Below are 22,963 nucleotides of genomic sequence, written 5' to 3' on the forward strand. Positions count from 1 at the left end.
ACCTCTCCTCTCCTGTGCATCTGCCTGGCTCCGTGCGCTTCGCCAGCTGACTGGGCAAGGGAAGCAGAGATTCCTTTTGGTTTGGGGATTAGCATGGGGGGCTGCAGCGAACAAAGAGACAGAATAATTGAGGTGCGGGTGGGCAGAGCTGCCCAGGGACCCGAGCACAGGAGGAGGGATGGAGTAACAAACCAGCCGCTCCTTACATCCATCCACCGACCCAGGCCGCAGGACCCGGGCTCTTTTCTCAGGCCTGGCACTGAGCTGCTGGGTGACTCTGGGTAAGTGACTTCCTGTCTTGGTGCCTCTGGCCCCCCTGTTAATGCCTGGGAAGTTCTCTGAGAGGCGGGGGCAGTAGGGCTGGAACAAGGCAAAGAGCCAGTACTCTCACTCTTGTCTTTATTCAGTCAGCATAGCTCCCCTGGGAGCAGAGTCATGGCAGGCAGGCACTGTGCTCCCAGGGCTGTCTGCGCACCAAGCGCTTTCAGTACTGAAAACCACCGCGGCTGTGCGAGGCACGACGCTCTCATTCCATCTCCGCCCAGCTCAGGCCTTGTGCCCTGCCCGCCGTGCTGCTTACGGCCTCGTTCATGCTCTGGGCCACGTAGTCCAGGTTGTGCGAGTTGATGCTGCAGACACTGACCTGGCCGCTCGCGAGAAGATAGATGTGTTTGTGCTTCTCTAGGAAAGCCACCTGGGACGCTAGCAGAAGACACAAGCCTCATCAGTCACCTACAATCCCGAGCCCAGAGCAGGCGTGGGGCCGAGTGATCTCAGGACAGGAGACAGGAGTCAAGGGTTCTAGGCAAGTCCTGGTGCCTCAGTTTCCCTGTCTGTTAAATGGGACTAGAAATACCGCCCTCCCTCCCAGGGGTATGGAGAGTGGGTGTGGGCAGGGCCATTGCAGATGCGAGGCACTAGCTGCAGTGGATAGCCATGACTTCCGTAGTGCCCCATTTCGCCTTCCACAAGACATTGCTTTTCATGCCATTGGACCAATATATGGTCTCCTTCACCTTGGCTACCAGAACAGTCTTCATATACTTGGGAGGGCAATCCCTAAATCACCGTCAGTTTCCACACTTCCGGTTACCCTCCCCTGGCTTAGCCCACCTGCAGACGCAGCTCACCGGGTTGTGGCCGCTGTCGCATACTTACAGCTTCTTGGAGCCACAGGTGAGAGCTGGGTGTCCAGTGAGGACCAGAGAGCAAAAGAACCATGCGATGAAGTGGGCTGTAGCCCACAAAAGCTTATGCTCAAATAAATGTGTTAGTCTCTAAGGTGCCACAAGTACTCCTGTTCTTTTTGCAGATACAGACTAACACGGCTACTACTCTGAAACCACTCAAGGAGTGCGGCAGTTCAAATCACTCAAAGATATTACCTCTCCCATACACCCCAATCAAAAGGTGACAGAAGGGCAAAAGCTGGACTGACTCGTGGCCCACCAGGAGCAAGGACAAGCTGCTGCCCAGCTTCTGAGGACGAAATGCCTTTCCCAGTGCCCTGGCTCACTGCCACAGCAGCAAGGTTCACACTGTTGTCCAGGATTCTGGCTTTCCAGGCGCAGCATGGAGGAGGGGCAGGACAGGTACTTACGGAGCAGCCCGGTGAAGCTGCGTGTCCCTGACTGGGCCGTGAGGTGGTCCCAGCAGCCAGGCGTACCCAGGATCCGCAGCTTCTGCTTCAGCTTCTCCCGGATCAGCATGATCTTCTCCGCCAGCATCCGGAGACTCTGCTTCCTGCAGAGAGCAGTGGGAGGGTTATGGGGATCTCACTTCCCCTTCCAAGGGGGTAATGGCTTCACTGGGCTAGGGGGCCCTTCCTGAGCTCCCCAACCCCAGCTCACACGACCTGTCCGGGTCCCGCGAGGCAGGTCCTGGCTGCTCTGGGTAGACAGCAATGATCACATGGCCCTTTTAGTCGCAGAAGGGGTTTGTCACAGAGTGACTGGCCCCTGCAAGAAAGGAAGCAGGGTTCAGGCACCCAGACTGATTACCTGCAGCCCAACAGGGCTTAAGAAGGTACCTGGGACTTATAAAGGAGGAGACAGCTGCAAAGGAGGGTGCATCTGCCTGCAGACCCTGCAGGAAGTAAGAAGGCCCCTGGAGGGCCCTGTGGCAGCAGGGAGAAGGTGCCAGGAGGGAAGCCCGGGCCTGAGGCATGAGATGGCGGAAGGAAGGCAGACGCTCCAGGAGGAGGGGATGGCCATCTGGGCACTGGGATGAATGTCTGTGTTCTATTTTGAAAGACTTTGTGTAGGATGTAATAAACTGGACCCCAGTAGGGGGCATGCCTTGAATATCTGAACTGTGTGGGCTTTTTAAGGGAGCCTGAGTGAAGGGGAAACTGAGGCAGATTTTATCTGCACCATACTTGGCCAGAGGGGGTACTGCGGATCAGGCATGCCCTTTGAGGGGTTTTCCCCCCAGTGTCTCCGCCCCTGCACCCCAGAGCTGGCTGCAATTTGCAAAGCACTGTGGGCTGCTCCAGAATGAAAGGGGCCCTGGGCGCGCCTAAGGCTGTAACCCTCATGTCCTGCCGGAAAGTGTGAACCACATGTGGATTATCCGGCCTGCTGCACACAACGCCGCAGCAGTCGTTCACTCTCCTGCTTACCACTTGTTCAGCAGGGCTGGGTTGTTCAGCACCGTGGCGATGACCCGGGCTCCCAAACTGGCAGGAGTGGCCCATGTCCCCATCACTTGCTTCTGCAGCTGGGAGCGGATTCCCACCAGCGTCTCGTTGTCCCTCGCCACCACAATCAGGTTCCCCACCCGCTCATCTGCCCAGGCGACAAGAGCAGCATGGCAGGACGGACAGACGCCGCCCTACATGCAAAGGGCCCCTCTCTGTCCCCAGAGCCAGCCCTACCCCAGGCTTTGCCCTTCCCATCCCCACCACCCCTGCAGTGGGGAGGGATCCAGTTCATTCAGTTTTGTTCCATGCAGTCTCCAGGTGTCCTTTCCACTGCCTGCAGCAACACCTAATGCCTGCTCGGGGGTCCGGCATTGCCTTAGGGCAGGTACCCACCTACCGGGGCTAGGTGTATTCCAGCTACAGGGAGCACGCTGCCGCCTGGGCTGCACTGGCCCACCCTGACCCATTCGGGGGTGCACTGGCTTGTGCAGCCGGCCAGGGTACGTTGCCATCCGCTGCCGTCCACCCTCCCAGCTGCGTTGTAGCCGCACCCTTCGAACCAAATGAGGCTGGTCCTTGTCTCATGGGGGACCTTGCTGGCGTCACCCTGAGGGACAGGAGACACGAGCCCACCGGGACCATCCTGTGTTCCTGAGCCCCGGCCTCAGAGAGCTCTTAGCAGGTGCCTGAGGCCACACAAGGAGAGTGGAGGGGAGAAGCCGCCCAAATTAAACACCCTGCTTCAGAAAGTCAAGGTTTCCCCTCCGCCTCCCCTCCCAGCTCTCCCCCGGACCCTCTGCGCATGAGGCGGTGAGCCCAGGGACTCACCGTATAAGCCGAAGGTTTTCGAAAAGGACTGGGCACAGAAGAGCTCAAACCCTTGGGCCACAAAGTGTCGCAGAGCCCAGGCGTCTCTGTCCAGGTCTCCGGAGGCCAGCCCCTGAGCCGGGACATCAAAGAAGGGGAAGAGGCGCTTCCTCTGGGGACACAGCGGGGAACGGAACACACAGTGAGACTCTGTCCAGCGTGGCAGGCAGGGCCAGCGGCAACAGGAGCTGGAGAAATGCCTCTGCTCTCAGACTTACCCCCATGACCCTGGCAACTTCTTCCCACTGCTTGGGAGTCAGGCCGGTTTCCTCAGGAGCATGCAGCACAACTATGGAGCAGTCCGGGGCACTCTGAAAGCAAGAGAGCGCCTGAGCTGCCAGCACGGGCTGCCCACTGTTAGCAGTCCGGCTGGGCAGCCACCAAGCAGCTGCGAGACATGAATAGACTTGGGTTTAGGACAAGAGGCACCTGGCAAAGCTCCAGCCAGCTCCATACCTCCAGCACCTCCAGGAATTCTTCTATGGCTACAGCCAGCCTCACGGTGTCCCAGTAATGGTAGGGCCGGATCTCTGTAAAGCCGGCATCTTGGAATATACACCGGAGACTGTCTGCGGGGACATAAACCGTGCAGGTGAGCAGGGGGGTAGTGGACAGGAATTGGGTACTAGCCCTGGGAATAGTTGATGAGCTCTCTCATGGTGCTCACTGAACTCCAAGAATTAGAAGCTGTTACCCAGGACACAGCGGTGCCCCTGTGATTTCTTCATAGTGTCGTTCTCATGTGAAGAGCTAACGCCCCCAGGGGCTTCATTCAAACAGCTGGTGAGCAAGGTGGAGAAAAGCAATAGCTGTAGGAAAAGCAGAGGGATCCCAGCCAAATTCCTAATGCTGAGCAGGATTCCTGTACACACCAAAATATCACCCGCTCCCAGGCTTAAAACAGCTGGGAGAGCAATGCCCCGTGGGGATTGTCCGAGCTACACCCCGCATCTCGGGGGTTACAAACCATGACTAACCCACCAGCAGGCTCAGCAGAGAGGCATGAAGCTGCCCGCGCTGCACCTGGTCGTTAGACACGTTGAGAGTTCTGTTGCATTTCTGAGCTGCTGTTGCACAGTTAAACGCCTTTTGGTTTTCCTTTGTCACACGACCACCCTGTGCTCACCCTGTTACCGAACTGGCCTTTCCCATGCAAGGTGCTGCCGCCTCCCTGTATCACATATAGAGCAATACTGAAACCAGTGCTCAAGCACACATCACTTACCCCACTGCGGGAAGGCAATATAAACGGCTATGGGACTCGGACTACTTGTGTTGTACCAGCGCCAGAGGAATTCGGCTCCAATTCGAACAGCTCCCGTCCCTCCTACTGTGTGAACGCCACCTGCCTGACTTACATGGAGACACGAGAGCATCAGCTTTAACATCAGCTGCCAGACCAATGTCTCAGGGCTGCTGCATCTCTAGTAAACTAGAACATGGTCCCCTCAGAACAAGGCATTGCTGGAAATACCTGCAAGAGACGAGCTATAATGACAGCACCTGAGAGGATGCAGTGCTGCGCAGGGCTTGGAAGAATATCCCTTCGTACATGGGCCCCCGCATTCAAACTAGCCTACTCTGGACACTACCTCCACCTCACACGGTACACTGAACCCTGTTTCTGCAATTCGTCAGGGACAATGTACATCCTCCACCAGGAAGCCAAACTAGACAGAAAAGCCCTACCCTGGCTGGCAGCTTCTGTCCTTAGAGCATCTCTCACCCCGAGGCCCCTTCACAAAGGAGGCAGACAGCAGAAAGGAGCGGGGGAAATAGTTTCACAAAAATTGCCATGATTTTCAGTGTTATTTTTCCTCTCCATTGGAGTGAGATTTTCCAATCAGAACTGATTTTGTAGGAATCTGTGTGGTTTTCGAATTGTGTCAATGGGCCTAGAGTCTAGGAGAGGTGTTTTTAAAACTGTAGATAACTCAGAATAATCATTTTTACACACCATTGAAACACAGAGACCTTTTCCTTAGCAAGGTCAGTCTGGTAGTGCCTGAGAGCCCCATAGTGCTAGGTGCAAGAGACAGACCTGCCTCTGCAGAGCTTACAGTCTACACAGATAGAGCAGGATTACCGGCCCATTTTACAGACGGAGAACTAAGGCACTGAATGATGCAATAACTCTTCTCAGGTAATCTGGATCAGAGCTGGGAATCAAACCCAGATCTCTGGAGGGCCAGGCCAGCATCATTACCAGAAGGCCAGCCTTCAAGGATGATAGCTATGTAGACCACAGTTAGAAAGTGAACATTCTGTCCAACTGCACTCTGGCACTCCCCGCTCCCCAGGTCTTACAAAAAATGCCCTGGGGTCTTTAAAGTCCATGGAAAGCCACCTGGACATGATAGCTCAGTGGCTATTTTCCTGGAGGCAACTTAGCTATTGGCTAGACAGAGGGCTTAGGAATCAGGAAACCAGCAGTTGTATTAAAGGGTCGCATCTGGGTTACTGAGTAGCAGCTGTGTTAGTCTGTATCCGCAAAAAGAACAGGAGTACTTGTGGCACCTTAGAGACTAACAAATTTATTTCAGCATGTAGCTCATGAAAGCTCATGCTGAAATAAATCTGGGTTACTGGGGCTGGTGTCTGAGGCACAGGTATGCCGCTAGTAGTGGGAACAGGCAATGCTCACCAGCAGATTTGTTGCCATGCTCTATGGTAGCTTCAGCCAGATCTGCCATTGCACAGTATAACTGCACCCAGTCTAGGGAGCTGTAGGGCTGTAACCGTATTGGTTACTCGCTGAGAATTAGAGTGGTACAAAAGCTGTGTGTGGACTGGCCCTAACAGAGAGGGGACCGGGATAGATGGGGCAGGCTGGTTTCTAAAGGCTTGAAGTAGCCATAAGTTACCATAGGAAGCACTGAGCAGGGGCTCAGGAAGTGTAATGGGGCCCCATGGGATTTGCCTGCCTGTCGAGGGTAGGAGAGAGCTGTGTGGTTTCTCTTTCCAAACTCAAAGATTTCAGCATCCAGCAGCAGCTTGCAGAGTCCATACCCTGTTCTCAATCACAGCACAGCTCTCCCTGCCAAGCGCCAGCTCGGTAGCTGCCCTGGTGAACTCGGGGAACCCCAGCACTGGGAGGTACTCATGGTCCAGGGTTGGGTCGTTGGCGATCTGCAGCAGGGTCTGTCTCACGGTTGGGCAGACCCACGCTTTGCCCATTTCAGTCTGGCAGTCTGCAAGAAGAAAGAGCGGGCCAAGCTGTCCACGGGTGACATGTGCATCACCATCCCTTCTAATGGCCAGGCCCTGGGAGGAGAACAGCCTCCTGCTGCTACTGCCAGTTACCGAGGACGGTGTGGCACAAAAAGCCCTGGGTCAAACTGCTGGTGACCTACCTAGGGATACAAGGGTCCATATCACCTGTGCTACACCCCAGCTCCCTGACCTCAGCACCCATGGTGTCACCTTTGTCCCAGACACACACTGTCATTTCTTTTTTAAGAAATCCTTTCCTTTAAGTAAAATTCTGTGCGACACGACTGCTGCTGGGAGGTGCATGTCTGCAGCGCTGGAGACTCGTGGCCTTTGCATAGCCCCCGAGAAGGTACCCAAACAGCAGTGGTTCCAGCTTCTCTTTTTCCCCAGAGATGTACTAGGGAACCTCAACCCCCAACCTGCAGGTACCATGCTTTGTGTGCTCAGGCACCCATGGCTAATGCCTGATTGCACTAGTGTCCAACCGGCAGTGGCTGCAGAGACAGCAGGACAAGGTACCCACAGCAGAAGACATGACCAGCAGCAGGTGCCTGGTGGCTCCTCACTTGCAGGACTCCACAGCTCTACAAGCAATAACTCTTATTTCATTGCATTTTTAAGGGGGCTTTTTCTTTAACAGGAGGAAACCAGCTGTGACCACTCTACCTGCCAGAGACATTTGCAATCCTTACAGACAGGAGGCTCTAGACATTTTGCCGCCCCAGGCACGGCAGCATGCCGCGGGGGGCGCTCTGCCGGTTGCCAGTCCCGCGGCTCCGGTGGACCTCCCGCAGGCGTGCCAGCGGAAGGTCCACTGGTCCCGTGGCTTTGGTGGACCTCCCGCAGGCGTGCCTGCAGAGGGTCCACTGGTCCCACGACTCCACCGAAGCCGCCTGCCGCCCTCCCGGCGACCAGTAGAGCACCCCCTGCGGCATGCCGCCCCAAGCACACGCTTGGCGTGCTGGGGCCTGGAGCCGCCCCTGCTTACAGCCTGACCGGAGTCAGACAAGGAGCTGTACAAGAAGTCACCTTCCTACATTGCCTCTCTGCCCCCTCTGTACCTTTGCTTCATCACTGCTGCCTTCACTCTGTACTGCTGTGCTGAGCATGAGATGGGATCTATTTCACTTCATGACTCCTCTTTACTGTCATTCTGTCTGGTGATGGTGAGAAGGGTGACACCCCCTGGGAAGGTTTGTCACCTTGGTTGTTAACATACCACACACGAAATTCTGAACCCCCTTAAAGTCAACAGCAAAACTCCCACTGATTTCAACAGAACCAGGTTTTCACCCCTTTTGTTTGGTAAAGTGAGCAAATGTGATCCAGCTCCAGCAAAGAGAAGACAAACCCAGACGGGATTTATTTCCAGCTCTAAGGGGCTGGGCCTGGAGCTCTTACTCAGGGTCCGTCTACACTGCGAGCTGGGGGTGTAATTCCTAGCTCTCAAGCTAACGTGTTAAAAAAAAGAACGTGGCCACAGCAGCATGAGGGGCTAGTTGGCCCAAGCATGAGATGAGGGGCAGCTCACCCCTGCCGCGGGTCACACTGCTGTGCACAGCAACTTGATCATAGCTAGCATGGTTATGCCTCCTTGACAGGGGTAGCACCAGACACCAGCATGCCAAGCGCGTGTTTAGGGCGGCAAGCCATGAGGGGCGCTCTGCTGGTCGCCGCAAGGGCGGCAGGCAGGTTGCCTTCAGCGGCATGCCTGCGGCGGATCCGCTGGTCCCGGGGCTTTGGCGGACCTCCCGCAGGCTGCCGCCGCATCTGCAGGACCGGGAACCTCCCACAGGTAAGCCGCCGAAGGCAGCCTGCCTGCCGTGCTTGGGGCAGCAAAATACCTAGAGCCGCCCCTGCTCCTTGAGCTGGAATTTACAATGCCCTTGGAAGAGGCCTGGAGCTGTGAATGTTGACCACAGACCCACGTTTTAGGCTCCCCTGCAGTCAGTCAACATCCTGTCCCTGGTGAGGAAAAGAGTGCAGCCCAGAGTGTGTGGGACCTACCCCTGTGGTCAAGGTACACCTTGTCAGGGGATGGATCCTCCCGGTAGGCATCCAGGAGCCAATTCACTTCCCTGGTGAGCGGGACGTCGAGGAAGAGAGAGAGAGCAGCCATAGCCCAGCATAGGCAGGAGGACCCTGCAGGGTTCACTCTGATCTTTCGCTTGCACCCAAAGGGCCTCTCAGCTGCCCCCAGGAGATCCCCAGGCTCTGCTAGGCAATGGAATGTTGGCACAGGAGTTGCCCAGGAAACAGCTGCCCGGTGAGCGTTCCGGGTGCGATCCTGCCACCGAAGTCCCAGTGTTAGGTACCTCTGTGATCCACCGAGCTGCTCGGCTGCTGCTTCAACTCACGCAGCACCTACATTTTTCCCTTTGGGCATATGTGCCGCTGCAGCCTGCTAGGTGCCAGACTCCTGCCTCCCACCCCAGCCCTAAAGCGAGTCACAAGCCAGGAAAATGGGTATTTGTCTGCCTGCGTGGCATGCAGGGGCCCAATCCAGCAGGCAAGCTTAGAGGCCACCTACCGGATCGGGGCCCTCAGACAAGTTCAGACGAAACAGGCAGGGGAGGGAGGAGGCACAGCTCCCTATAACTGTTAGTATGGGTGAGTCCCCTATCCACCAGGCTATGGGAGACCCCCAGTTCAAGTCCCTCATTCTCCTATGAGGGAGAAGGGATTTGAATGGGCTCTGTCACCTTTCAAGTGTGTGTCCCATCCACTGGCCTCTGGACTATTCTGAACAGGGAAGCAGATATTAAAGAAAGCACAAGTTCAAAGGAGCGTCATTAGGCAGCTGAAGTATTGATGGTGCATTTAAGTCACAGTGACTGTGGTATCACTGTAAATTGGGCCTGGCCATGAAGAAAGGCATGTAAAGCAGGAGTGCTGCTGAGTGCCCCTGGAACAGAAGGGAGAGGGGGTGATGACAGAGCATCAGGGTTTCCTTTCAACATATGACCGGGGGAAGCAAGAAACTTTCTTCCCTGCTGGACCCAGCTCCTCCTGCTCCCCTAGCAGAGATGCTGTATGAAGTTCTTGCAGTTTTGAGAGGATTCTACCCCATCCCAACCCGACCTAGAGCCTTGCAGATCCCATCCTCCTCACTGGGTCTTGGAAGGGTGCAGTCTCCTCCCTGCTGACTAAGGGAAGGTCCAGGCAAAGGTTGCTGGGTGGTAGCACAGTGGGACACATTCCAGAACAGAGCCATTTGGGGAACAAAGGAAGTTTAATAAGGGAAAGAAGAGGCCACTGGAGGTGAGGCGATGCAGCAGTTTTACCACAGCAGAGTTAAACCATGCCAGGGCGGTTCAGCCTGGCTTAGAGTCTGAAGTTTTCCAGGGGCAGAGTCCTGCTGGTACACTCCACACCCACTGCAGCACGGGGCTGGACAGCTTCAGCAGACCTGTCCTGGGAGGAAAGCAGAGCATTAAGGAGAACTTGCTCTTCAGCAAGCCCATGGCACACGAGCCAGCTCAGAAGCAAGGCAGGCGAAGGACACTGATGCATCCAGGCCTCCAGCCGTATGCCCCTCAAAATGGGAGAGCTAGAAGAGGACTGTTGGGTTGAGTGCCTGCCCAGACCAATGCATGAGTGCCTCCCGTCATGCCGGGCTCTTTGCCCCGCCCTAACCATTTAACACCTCCTCTAGAACCTGCCCCTGATTGAAGGGACAGATTCTCAGGAGGAGCTCAGCACCCAATGCACACCCGCTTTGCTGAGTCCTTTTGGAAAGACAGCCGCTTATTTTGAGGAATAAATGGGAACTTTGGAATGTTAGAAGAGCCATGCCTGACTTTTCCAATCAGCACCCAAAGGAAGCCAGCAGCTGGTAGGACAAAGTAGCTGGAGCATTCCAAAATGGCGAGCCGTTCCAGTGGAGTGACTAGCCATGGCCCGTTGTTTAGAGTGTACAAAGGGGCACAACTAGGAGGCAAGGGGAAATGCAGAGCGTCCCCCCCACAATGAGATCTCTCCTAAGCCCAGTGCTGGACGTCCAGTCATTTGGGATAGTTAAGAAGTGGACTGGACACAGCATGAGAAGCTGTTATAGGAATAATCCTGTATTAGATGGAACCTAGTTGGCCCTTCCCCAGTCTTAGATTTCCATGAATCACTGGCACATCCTGACCCATGGATCTATTGCTGCCGTAGTAGAAAGGCGTTAACACACTGGAGAGAGGCTTGACTGGACCATTACGCTTGGAGCAAACATTTCAGAGACCTAACAGCATGCAACCAAACAGGAAAGAGATCAAAGAGGTTAGCCATCTAAAAGCAACATATTGCCCAACGTTAGAAGCTGTTGCTGGAGCAGAAGTCTGTCATTTTGATTACTTGTCCATGGAATCCAAGAGATTTATAGCTTCTCCTTAGTGTTATTGCATGAAAAAAGAAAAAGAAAGAAAAAAAAAGTGTTGATCAGAGTGTCGCGGATTGGAATGAGAACAAACAGCAAGTTCTTGGAAAGAGGTTACAACTACTTTGAAAAGCTGGGAGATGGTTAATTTTTTCCCTCTTATTTACACCAAATACAAATTGGCTAGAATTAAATTTTGTTACTGTATTTTCTTCCACAACAGCTGAAGATAATGACTCCTCTGCTAGCCATCCTCCTCTGGCTTCGTATTCTGCATCATCTTCCACTGGAAAGAAGGGAGAATTACAAGGTTACAGGCAACAAAAACCTCCACCACCAATGTCCGGTTTTTTTTGGCTTCTCCCATGCACAGCACGCTAAAGTACTTCAGGTCATTCAGAAAAAGCGGGTGAATGTAGCCGATCCCCTATTATGCAGACAAGGAGACCTTAGGTTTGGTTGCAACATTTGCAGCTCAAGCAATACCTTGTGTACCCCCCATAGAGAATCACACTGAGAATTCTGTGCCAGGAAGATGGACAGTGGAGGAAGAGGAAAAGGGGAAGCTACAGCCAATGAAAGAGGATAGCAGTGGAAGAGTGGGGAGAGCTTCAGACTTTCATGGATCATTTCCCTTTCATGGTACCTCCAGAGCACTTCACAAAGATGAACAGATCAAGTCGCAACACCTCTGCTAGGCCATTCTTTTCTCTGTGTCGCAGATTACGAAGCTCAGGGAGACATAGTGACTTGCCCAAGACCACAGACCAAGTCAGTCTCAGAGGTGAGACTAGATTCCAGGAGGCCTGGCTCCCAGTGCTGTGATTTGACTCCGCAAACAAACTCTCCCTCCATTTAAGCAGTGCTGTCACTTCAGTTCATTACAGACACCAGAGGACCAGTTTTACTCACAGATTAGATGTTGTCCATTGAGATAAACTGGCCCAGTCCCAGACTTTAATTCAAAGGCAACAGGAGGGATAAATTCAAAGCCATCAAGACTGATCTGAAACCAAACAATTTAAAAAAATCCAGAATCACTGAAATATTGAGAAGAAAGAATCTGGCTAGAGAGCGACACTTGAAGCATACAGCCTCCCTGTGAGTGGAAGCAAAGCCAAGTGGTGGGGGCATTCCAGAGCAGATGGACTTTGCATGGACACCCTCTACCCCCTCGCTCAGTACACATTCTTTAAGAAGCACCTGCAGATGCTCAAGCCAGGCTCTGCCCTCAGTTACACCCACAGCTGCACTGACATCAGTGGGGTTGCACAGGTGTAACCGAGGGCAAAGTTTGGAGGCAGACCCTCCCCCTCCCCACTCACACACAAACACAGTACGTTAGGTGCGGATGATGCACTGATGCCACAGACAAGTCACTAAAAATGCACAGCACAGAGACTACGCTTTCAGAACCCTGCAGATACTGCCAGGTGACTGGATCAGGCTCAGAGTTTGTTTTCCTGGCTGAGTTAGTCGATGTGTTAATTTTTGTCTTCATATGAAGACAGATAAGTTACACGTATTTGACTCATCACGGGCAGATATGGGGAGCAGGGCAGGAAGACGTGGGATTGCAGGCCTGCTTTTTCTCCTGGCCAGGTGTTCTCTGAATTCCAGTGCATCTCATTAGCATAAGGACTCCGGTCCATGGGTGGCAGCTTGTAGCAGGTGTGTATTCGAGTGGTTCCTAAACAATCAAGTAAATTATTGCACAGAGATGTTTTAATTCCAAAGACAAAATTACCTTTCACTGAACTTTGTGCTTAGTTCCAAGCATCTGCTTAGTAACTTGGGTCTCGTTAGACAGCAAAATGTCTATAGCTCCTTACTCCCATCATGGGCTGGGAAAATCTCTAGCAATTTACAAATACAACCCAGCCAGCCAACTACAATACATCCGATTTCAGCGACTGACCAGAGAAGCGAAGCAGGACAAGGGGATGGGAGATAGTCCCAAAGAAGAGCAGAGTTACTTTCTCTGAATGCTAGCCCAGGCCTTTGTTATATCAGGGCCAGCGTTGCCTTTGTGTCCATGAGTAAAACTAAAACAGATGTTTCTAGTCCAGATCTGGCTATGTCCTATTTACAGGGATGCACTTCTTAATTTTAAGCTTTGATTTGTCTCTGGACTTCTCTCTTTCTACTCTCTGGGCGGTTTTAAATCCTGAGGCCAGAAGAGACTATTTGTGAGCCTCTGGTCTGACCTCCTGCATAACAGATCAGAAATTGTCTCTACCATGCATGTTGGTCTGCAAAATGGGAGAGGAACATTCACAAATTAACCTGCACAGCAACTTTGTGGGACAAGTAACTTCTTTGCTTTACACATGGGGAAAGCTTGCTCAGAGCCTGACTTTCAGAGGTGGCAGCTCCCGTAGGATGCTCAGTCCCAAATGTGGACTGTGACTTGACCAGGGCTACAGAGAATCACCGCTAGAGCTGAGATGCTCCTAGCCTGAGTGCTAACCACCAGGCCCCACTGGCTCTCAATCACTATAGCTGGGTTGTTAACATTTTGTCTGAGGTTGGATGGGCCATAACGTGTACAGTGGAACGCTATGCCAGGCAATGGAGAGAGAAACAACCCGCTCGTTCATCCCACACACTAATTCCCCCAGATTAGTTGCTTGCTGAGCAGAGACTGTTCTGGGGTTGCCTTGTCAATCTCTTGGTTTCATGCAGCAGGTTTCCCTGGGGAGTTACCATGGGTAGGACAGAGAGCCTCAGTGAAGCGATGGGCACTGGCCTGTTGTCACCGTAGGTGTTTTTTGAAGCTACTGCCACCACGTGCGGTTCGTCCTTGGCCTCTGCACTGAGACAGATCTGCAGCGGTGGAACAAAACAGATCCTTATGAGCTGGGTTTGCTGTGGACTAATCCCCATGCAGAGAGCCTGCCTCCCTGCCAGCTTCAGTGTGCTCTGAGCAGAGTCAGTGCCATCCCCCATCTGCCAACTGGCAAAAGGCTGCACCGACCCCCACATTCACTGAGCCAGTCCCCCTCCAACATGCCACACCCAGGCAGTGTTTCAAGTTATTTAAACATTTGCTTGGGATTTGGGGGCTGATTAAAGATGCCAGATCAACAGTCCTGGGGACTGACACCCTCTCTTCAGCCTGGGCAGTGGGAGCACGTCTCCCCCAGGATTGCTACCTCCCCAGGGTACTTTCACCCTGACCTGAAGAGACCCAGGAAAGGGATGACACCTTTCAGAGCATGACACCTTTGCTGGACTTGGGGTCAAGGCCATGAATGCTTGAGAGGTCAGCAGAGCTCCCCCTCCCCACCCTAAAGCCTCGTCTACATGGGAGAGTGCACCAGTTTAACCCAAGGTAGGAATTTCAACCAATGTCATTAAACTGATGCAGCCAACCCCCAGGTGGCCTCTCCAATCTCAGTATGAGAGCGACTTCTTAGTTTATCTAAATTGGCTTGGAACAGGCTTAAATTAAACCAAAATAAACCCCTCAATCTGAAATTAGAGCATCCACTCAGGGGGTTGCACCAGTTTAAGTAAATTGATTTAACCAAACTGGTGCAAGTTGGTGTGCAGACAAGCCCTATCTGTCAGAGGGATCCCCAACAAGTTACGTTGCTTACTGTTTTCAATAAGACCAGGTGTTCCAAGAAGTCGTCTTCTTCCATCACCACGCACCTCCTGGTGCTCGTGTTCAGCTCGCAGCCTATGGGAAAAAACACAGCTGGATTTGTGGGGGCATTACTGCCCCAAACAAACCCTGCAAGATGCAAGAAGAAAAATTGCAGCTGCCAATGGAAATTCTAGAGCAAAGAAACCCCTCTTTGGAGGGGTTGGAGACATACACAGGCATTTCCCATGGGCAGAAACTTTAAGGCCAGAAGGAACCATTGTGATCATCTAACCTGACCTCCTGCAGAACACAGACCAGAGAAATCCACCCAATAACCCCTGCATCCAGCACAATGGTTTGGCTGGACTGGAGCCTATCAGCAGATATTTTGTTGTGTGGCATGAGGTTCGCCTCTAACTCTGCTGTGAAAGGTTATTGACTCCTTATGGGGCTGTACTCCCAATACCCCAACTTGCAAAATAGAAGCTGGGGTATTGGAAATATTCAGTAGCTCTTTGTATTCCGCTCCCTAGCAGTTGCAATCCTAATGGATCGTCATACATAGAAACACCAGTCAAGAGCTTAATGAGGACACCATGCATCCAGTACTTTGGTTTTCCTCATTTCATTCAGCCGAAGCCAAAGAAAACAAGTAGGATTTAAGGCTGGATTTAAGAAGCTGGAATGAAATTAGCAGCACTGATCCTAGGAAGCTAAGTGCTCCGGATGCCAGAAGCACTGTACAGCAGTTAGAGGCAGGGCTAAAACTGAATCCTCAGGAGGCCAGTACAGTTCAAGGAGCAGCTAAGCACGTACTTAGACAGTAAGTCAACAAGAGACACCAAGCCAATACAGCACACTGCTTGGAGACTTGAAGAAAGGAAATGCGATGGGGTGGGGGGGGGGGGGAGAGGGAGAGAATGACTTATATTGGTAGCATGACTGCACATGCACTGCTCACGCCTAATCACAGGGGCTGGTGCTCTCTTCAGCATAGATGGGTAGTTTGCTCAGAGGCTAGCGGGGAAGGCATGTCACACTCTGATCACAAAGCGGCATGGTAGGACCCAGGCCCGGCTTAGAAGAGGGAAATGCAGTCTATGCCATTATATGGAAATTATCCACTGCCCTTACGGTGGGGAAAATTCACACCCATCCCTTTTATTATATCATCCTGTAGCAGTATTTCTGCAAGCCTTTCACAAGGAACCCTGCTGTCCATCAACCCCTCCTCCCTTTTGCTAGCAGATACCAGCCACACAAATGGCTTTGTGAACCCAGGGAACATGTTATCTTGTTCACCCCTCAGCAGTTGTCTCCTTACCCCACAAGACAGCAATGGGTTTCTCTTCTTCAGAACGCGGCCTAGAGAGCAGGAGAGATGAACTCATTCTGCTCAAGAACTGACTCCACCTGGGCAACAAACAGATCCTACAGGAATAAACATGCATCTTTTTGTTACCAAACCAAGAGCAGGAAGGAAAGCAAGAAGAAAAATAAGCAACTGAACCTCTTTGAGTTTACTGTATTGCACTGAAATTACAGAGCCAGTGAGTAGCAGAGATTTTTTTTATATTAGAATGTTTTTTAAAAGTAGTTTGCTTATGCTTCTGTAAGCAAGATTCAGCTTGAGACACTATTCTTGCCATTTTATATTTTTCTAATAATATAATCCCCTCCCGCTCCCCACCCCAATCACCTTGGTCAGGATGAACAAGTAGTTTGCTCTGCCTGGGCTAGTAAAGTTTTCGTCATGATTTTACAAACCTGTATTAAGCAGGGAGATCTGAAAAGTAAGGACACTGAAGAGAACAACTCCTCCCTTTCACAGGCCAGACTGGTAATGGAGATCTTCAGGGGAACTAAAGGCAACAGATTTAACAGAGCAGGTTGTGTTCACTCTCTTAACATGGACTCATTTGAACTGCCCACAACCTATGAGCATTTCTGAAGCCTCTAGAATACTGCTCAGCACTTACATTGCACTTTACACCCTCCCAGCATGACACTAGCCAGAGCTAGTGAATCCAAGTTACTCTAACTGACTGGAGGTGGGGGAGCCCAGTTCAGGTGCTGGAAGTTCAACTACTAAAGGAAGAGAAAAACTAGGACAAATTGTGAATATCAGACACATATAACCACATGGATTTCATCCCCTGACATTAAGTCAGAATTAGGATGGAAAGTATTCTCTAAACCCTGAGTTTGTAAAAGGTTTGCTCCAGCAATGTGCTCACAATCAAGATTAGCTCCCCTCTTAAGCTGTAAACTAAAGAGGGGAAAGAGCTGGGCTATCCTGCACCAATTACAAATGAAGGGTAGGTGAGATGGGGAGCTCTCCAAACAGAAGAGCAACAGGAAATGCAGATGAAAAACATACCCTCTGTGAGTGCACCTGTCTGAGTGTGAAATTCATCATACGTAGCTCACCAGCAATCCTTACTCTAGTGCAGCAGGAGGAGATTCTCACCACATCAGGGTGATGATTGAGAACTAGCAAACAATTAAAATCAGAGACTTTAGGGCAGTAGGGGGACCATATTTCCCAAAAGAAAAATGGGACACTGTGTGGGGCTAGCTCAAGCCCTCCCCCAAGGGCCCCCCATCCCCATGCAGGGCTGGCCTGGGTTGCTCCCCTGAGCCCAGCTGGCCCCCCTCCCCCACAAGGCTGGGGCTGCTGTTGCTGTGTGCCTGCCCCCTGCCCCAGCTCTGCCTCCCCCGCTCTTGTCACTCCCCACACACCACTTTTTGACAAAAGTGGGCATGTCTCCCATTTGGTTTTGCCAGCTGATCAAATTGGCAAGAGCAAATGGGAGACATGCCCACTTTTGCCAAAAGAGCTGGGATGTCCGGGACAGGGCTTAAAAGGGACTATCCCAGCCAAAACGGGACATATGGTCACCCTATACCCTAGCCCCTCCCAGTATGTGTATTTTGATTAGAAACTGAGGCCTGGCTCCTGCAAATGCTTATGCGCATGATTAGCTGCACACAGCCAAGTCATTCCACTGAAGTAAATGGAACTGCTCAGAGTACATAAAGTTAAGCATATGCATAAATGTTTGCAATGACACAGGGGCCCGATACAAACCCCACTGAAGTCCATAGTAATCTTTCCACTGACTTTCTTGGGCTTTGGATCAGGTCCCAGTAGCAGCAGCTTCTAAAACAGCTAGAACATCTCTATTATAATAAATAATAAACAGAACCGACACACATTGTAGGGTGATTGATTTCACCTATGTCTCTAAAGAGCTTTCTCAGCCTCCCCATTCTGATGCCAGAAACTCACAGGCATTGCTTTGATCCTTGGGGGCTTGCTAAGAAGTTTTATTATTGCAGTTGTGATAGGTTCAGCTCCTCAGCTGGTGTCAATCAACATCACTCCATTGGTTTCACTGGAGTGACACCGAGGGACACTGGTTGAGGATTAGGCCCACAGAGAGCTGGTGAGGTTTCTTACATTCTGAAGCTCATGATCAGGTTTGGGGGATAAATTATTAGCAGCTGTTTCTAAATGAGTCAGTAAAGGTGATTCTTAATAACACCCCAGGAACTCTGCAGATCCATTGAATTGAGTAAAGGGGGAAAAACAGGTGAATCTGAATGTTTGAACTTAAAACTAAAAATAAAATTGAACCTGTTGTTCCAATTCTTTGTATTTGTTGTTTGCCAATTTCAAACTCACAAAATATTAAAAATAAAATATGCCAAGAAACAATGACAATTTAAAAAAAACAAACACCCCTCATTATCCACATTAGAATTCACAGATCAGTCCAGTTGGTTCTTATTAAAACTCCCACGTTTGGTGTGATGGCATTCTTCCCTTGTGCCAGTAGGTGGTGCTGGGAATCTCTGCATTGCTTTCTTAAAAGGGGAGATGTTCCTTTTGAGCTGCCTACACTAACTAAAGAATCATGAAAATGAAGGGCTTGTTGTCAGTAGCTACCAGTGTAGTGCTCTGCTCTTGTTCAGTGATGATAACAGTCGGCTGCGTGCGTGTTCCCTCTGTGTGCTGCCCCGGTTCTGCACAGATAGCTGACACAGCAAACCCTAAGAGAACACCCGAAGACCACAGACTCTAGTAAGGTACAAAGGAAACCAAGCCAGGTTTATTGTCAAACGAAGCACAGTAATAGTTTCCTATAGACTCTACAGGGCATACTATGAATATGTGCCCCCTGGCAACAGACACAGCTGTCAGTGGCAGGACACTCCACTGCCCCCTAGGCTGGACAAAGATGCGCACTCCAGGACCTACTTTTATACAGCTACAGGACAGATTACTCATCCCTACTGACATATTGAAGTACAGCCCTTTGACTTATTGGGGGATGTATTCTTCTTTGATCATGTTGTTTCAAACAGATCTATCCATCATGCTGTCCTTTTGACCTGGTCTTTAAGATGCACCTGCTTCTAGCAGCCCTCTTCTTGCCAACTTCTGTGAGTGAGGCCTGCCTCTGGCTCACAGCCCAGCTTTTGCTTAGCAGTGCCTGGAAGTACTTTGGTTTAGGCTTTAGGCCTCAGACTGGGCCTCTGACAAAAGTTTGTTTCTGGGCCTCATTTTACTACAGGGCTCAAACCTCAAGAGGTTACCTTTCATGGAGGCACGACCAAGTATACCTAGCCCATCCCTGACAGGTGTCTGTCTCACCTGTTCTTAAAAACCTCCAACGAGGGGATTCCACAACCACCCTCAGTAACTGATTCCAGCACTTCATTATCTTTGGAGTTAGCAAATTTTTCCTAAACTCTAACCTCAATCTCCTTGTTGCAGATTAAGCTGATTGCTACTTGACCTACCCCTTGTGGAGATGGAGACCAGGCAAAATACAGCCCCAGGGAAGCTACCAACAATGTCTTGAATGACAAACGTTGTCCAGCTAATGCCTTCTGAACACCTGCTAGAAGCAGCATGCTAAAGAACCTCCCTGATGAACTGGCCCTTATCCATCTCTGCTGTGGACATCTCTCCCCTTTTTTTTATTAATTGCTATGAACATTTGTATGGCAAGAGGATTTTTACTGCTAACAAGCTCATTGTTTTTCAGGGCAGGCTCACCCCACAGTAACTCCAAACTCTGCATGCTTTGATTGTTGGAGGCTGCAGGATTTTTGGCAAGTTTCATTTTTAAGGGTCTCCTTTCATCTTGGCCCCAGCAGTAGGAGAGAGCTTATCACCTCACTTTCATGCATATTGGCCAAGGTTTCTTCTGCCTATTCAACATCTGCTCCTCAGGCTTTCCCCCAATCTGATGTCTCAAATAATCTTTTGTTTGTGGCATTGCTTCCAGTTGCTGTGGAAATTGTTATAACTGCCTGTTCTCTCTTAGCGCTCGAAAGTGTTTATTGTGCTTGGGCTGATCTGAGGTCCCAAGAGAAGGAAAACTCTGATATCAAACCCAGAATATCAGGCCCGGCCAGGCAGTTTGTTAAGTTGTGCCAATCATACATGCTCTATGGGTCTGCACTACCAACCCTGGCTAACGAAGGCAAAGTAAGCATTAATCTGGGGTCTCAAGCACAAGTTTAAGCACTTGCCAAAATCTTAAAGCCTAATGGGAAACGGTGGTCTCTGGCCTGGAAGTACATCCATGCACAGAGCTCTGTTGATTTTACATGAGCCCAGGGATCCTGCTCTCTAGTGGAAAGCATGGATCTCTCTAGACTGCTTTACTACGGAGCCTCCTGGAGTTGTAACCACTGCTCATGGAAATCTCTCTGGGCCAAAAGGGGCTGCCTGCCCTGAAGGGTGAATTACATTGAATAACACAGAGTTCCTGGAAAAAGCATCTCCTTTACTGCAAAATGGGGAGCTGGTTTCAAAGGTATAAATGAGTTAGGTGCCCAGTTCCCAATGAAAGCCGATGAGGGCTCGTCTATACTTGAAATGCTACAGCAGCACTGTTGTCATGCTTCAGTGTAGACACTACCTACTGGAGGGGTTCTCCCCTTGGCGTAGGTACTCCACCTTCCCAAGAGGTGGTAGCTAGGTTGACAGAAGAATTCTCACTTCAGAACAATGTAGTTATGCCACTGTAAATCCCCAGTGTAAACCAGCCCTGAGAGTTGGGTGTCGAACTGCCCTTTATGCCTTGGAAAATCTCCCTTTTCCAGGGCTAGCACTTGTGTCCTCTTGCACTGGACAGCTATACTAATCACCTCTGTGCTTACCTGTTGAGTCTCATATCTGATATCAGCGAAACCACCGTAGGAGACAGAAATTGTGCTACTTCAGTGGAATCTAACCATTGGAGCTATGTTGTTCCCAAAGCGTAGACTGCTCCAAAGCCAGGTCTGAGAAGAACCGCAGATGGTTCTTCCTGTATAAAAGAAACACCTCGATACTCACATGTTTTTAGGTATGTATATTTATTTACAAGTGACTGTTGGGAATTTTTGAAAGCGTATTTCACATGAGGGGAAAATGACAATCACCATCATATTTACAACCAAAAACATCCCAGAGAAAGATATAACAAGCTGGCAGGGTATACGCACACCCCCATAAATACAAGGGCACATTTGTACATAATGTTATTTACATCGGATAATGTGTACAATGTCTATGTAGCTCTCATGCAGGATGGAGTCCAAGGGTTTGATTCTCATTTACACTAAGACCACTTTTCACCACTCCAGCGGCGTAAAGTAGCCTTCAAGTGAGAGTAAATTAGCCACTCTGGGGCTCCTTTCCATGATTCCAGCGTTATACCATGGCCGAAGACAGACTCAGGCCCCAAATGCATACCCTGCTACTGCTTCAAGGAGCTGCAGACCTTCCAGCACTGTGATTTTGGCATGTACAGTAGAACCTCAGAGTTATGAACACCTCGGGAATGGAAGTTGTTTGTAACTCTGAAACGTTTGTATCTGACCAAAACGTTATGGTTCTTCTTTCAAAAATTTGCAACGGAACATTGACTTCATACAGCTTTGAAACTTTACTATGAAGAAAAATGCTGTTTTCGCTTTGTTTTTTTAGGAGTTTACGTTTAACACAGCGCTGTACTGTATTTGCTTTTTTTCTCTCTGCTGCTCCCTGACTGTGTACTTCCAGTTCCAAATGAGGTGTGTGGTTGGCCAGTCAGTTTGTAACTCTGAGGTCCTACTGGATTCACATTCAGGAGTACGGTTAGTATCTGTACGGCTATTCACGGAGACCTGCAATCACCATTTGGGGCTTGGGCCTGAAGACAGAGCTAGGATTCAGCTTCTCTGCCTTAGGGCCTGCACTGTGGCCTCAATGGGAGCTGGAATAGGCCCTGGTGCCCTGATTTTCAGAAGTGCTGAGTATCTGCAGCTCCCACTCAACTGGCTGGGAGTTGTAGGCACACAGAGCCTCTAAAGAAAGGCCCTTAGGCCCAGCTCTACAAAGGTATTTAGGCTCCTAACTCCCACTGGTTTCAGTAGAAGTTAGGTGACTAAATCCCTTTGGGGATCTGAGCCTTAGAGATTGCAGGACCCATCTCAGAAACCAAGAGCAATATGAGGAGCCCTATTGGCCCAATCCTACAAGGTGCTCTCTCCCAGGTGCTCCATGCCTGGCAGGGTCCAGCCCCAGGTGCACAGAACATAATGTAGTTACCACTTTATTGTGGGTTTGTTTCAGGGGCCCAGAGATTATCTGGACTGTTGTTTCCTGTCCACGTTAATATCTCCCTTGCTGAGTGTGTACTAGCAAGAATAATACCTTTCATCCTGGAGAATCCTAAAACGTTTTGCTAACCATATACACACAGCACAGCTAAAATGCAGCTGCTTCTGGAGTGGAGGGCTATAGCCAACAGGTACATATCACACTGCACAGATGGAGGAGGTGGAGGAGTTTAGCCAACCTCTGACTCTCACAAAAAGTGCCAAGGGAAGTTTTATGCCCAGGCAGACCAAAGAGAATCTTGTCTTGTAAGGGTTCATCTAAAAAGACCTCCATGGAATTTCTATGCATCCCCTTTGGCAGGCGCAGGGCTAGAGCTCCCTTGCAAGAGTCATACATGACATTCTAGGAAGTTCAGGCATTTCGAACCTGACGCTAACACCACGCTGTTCTCCCCTCCAGCACTGGTTGTAGCAAAGTGTTGATGTTTTTTAACCATCTACAGCCGATCCGATTTACTAATCAGTTTCCTTTGTGACATAAGAATATTGTTTAAAATATTTGAATTAGCATTTTTGTCCACATCCTTCCTGTGCCCAGAGGATCCCCACCCATTCAGAACTCATTTTCTCCTGACACTAAGGGACAGATCCTATATTTAGGTGCCCAACTCCCATTGAAATT

General features: G+C 50.6%; 2 protein-coding genes across 8 annotated transcripts; both read right to left on the reverse strand.

Annotated features, from left to right (window-relative positions):
• Positions 1 to 385: 385 nt before the first annotated feature.
• Positions 386 to 9,795, reverse strand: GOT1L1 (glutamic-oxaloacetic transaminase 1 like 1). Of its 3 annotated transcripts, none has more exons than XM_039521263.1 (9): positions 8,729 to 9,795; positions 6,518 to 6,699; positions 4,734 to 4,857; positions 3,965 to 4,077; positions 3,727 to 3,819; positions 3,470 to 3,620; positions 2,624 to 2,786; positions 1,601 to 1,743; positions 386 to 702 (listed from the first exon to the last, which is right to left on the reverse strand). In XM_039521263.1, exons 1-9 carry the CDS (start codon positions 8,838 to 8,840, stop codon positions 527 to 529), a joined length of 1,257 nt encoding a protein of 418 aa, XP_039377197.1. In that variant the 5' UTR covers positions 8,841 to 9,795; the 3' UTR covers positions 386 to 526. The 3 variants fall into 3 exon arrangements, with proteins under 3 accessions (XP_039377197.1, XP_039377196.1, XP_039377198.1); XM_039521262.1 differs by having other exon boundaries at positions 2,621 to 2,786; XM_039521264.1 differs by having other exon boundaries at positions 670 to 772; positions 2,621 to 2,786.
• Positions 9,796 to 9,934: 139 nt separating this feature from the next.
• On the reverse strand, positions 9,935 to 17,203 carry LOC120396431 (nucleoplasmin-like). Of its 5 annotated transcripts, none has more exons than XM_039521270.1 (8): positions 17,057 to 17,203; positions 16,444 to 16,538; positions 16,001 to 16,089; positions 14,687 to 14,769; positions 13,791 to 13,910; positions 11,997 to 12,090; positions 11,288 to 11,370; positions 9,935 to 10,135 (listed from the first exon to the last, which is right to left on the reverse strand). In XM_039521270.1, exons 3-8 carry the CDS (start codon positions 16,065 to 16,067, stop codon positions 10,046 to 10,048), a joined length of 537 nt encoding a protein of 178 aa, XP_039377204.1. In that variant the 5' UTR covers positions 16,068 to 16,089; positions 16,444 to 16,538; positions 17,057 to 17,203; the 3' UTR covers positions 9,935 to 10,045. The 5 variants fall into 5 exon arrangements, with proteins under 5 accessions (XP_039377204.1, XP_039377200.1, XP_039377202.1 ...); XM_039521266.1 differs by having other exon boundaries at positions 16,001 to 16,107; positions 17,057 to 17,197; XM_039521268.1 differs by lacking the exon at positions 17,057 to 17,203 and adding an exon at positions 16,914 to 16,949 and having other exon boundaries at positions 16,001 to 16,107.
• Between the last annotated feature and the right edge of the window lie 5,760 nt (positions 17,204 to 22,963).

The sequence above is a fragment of the Mauremys reevesii genome, linkage group 2 (assembly GCF_016161935.1).
Source record: "Mauremys reevesii isolate NIE-2019 linkage group 2, ASM1616193v1, whole genome shotgun sequence".
Taxonomy (NCBI): domain Eukaryota; kingdom Metazoa; phylum Chordata; order Testudines; family Geoemydidae; genus Mauremys; species Mauremys reevesii.

Excerpts from the sequence above, each read along its gene's own strand:
- GOT1L1 (XM_039521262.1), bottom strand. The coding sequence starts at position 8,840 with ATGGCTGCTCTCTCTCTCTTCCTCGACGTCCCGCTCACCAGGGAAGTG. Across the intron at positions 3,621-3,726 it reads AAGTTGCCAGGGTCATGGGG|AGGAAGCGCCTCTTCCCCTT; the intron begins GTAAGTCTGAGA and ends CTGTGTCCCCAG. Across the intron at positions 703-1,600 it reads CAGCTTCACCGGGCTGCTCC|CGTCCCAGGTGGCTTTCCTA; the intron begins GTAAGTACCTGT and ends GTCTTCTGCTAG.
- LOC120396431 (XM_039521270.1), bottom strand. The coding sequence starts at position 16,067 with ATGAGTTCATCTCTCCTGCTCTCTAGGCCGCGTTCTGAAGAAGAGAAA. Across the intron at positions 13,911-14,686 it reads ACCTGGTCTTATTGAAAACA|ATCTGTCTCAGTGCAGAGGC; the intron begins GTAAGCAACGTA and ends CCACCGCTGCAG. Across the intron at positions 12,091-13,790 it reads GGCTCTCTGTCCTACCCATG|ATCAGTCTTGATGGCTTTGA; the intron begins GTAACTCCCCAG and ends GTTTGGTTTCAG.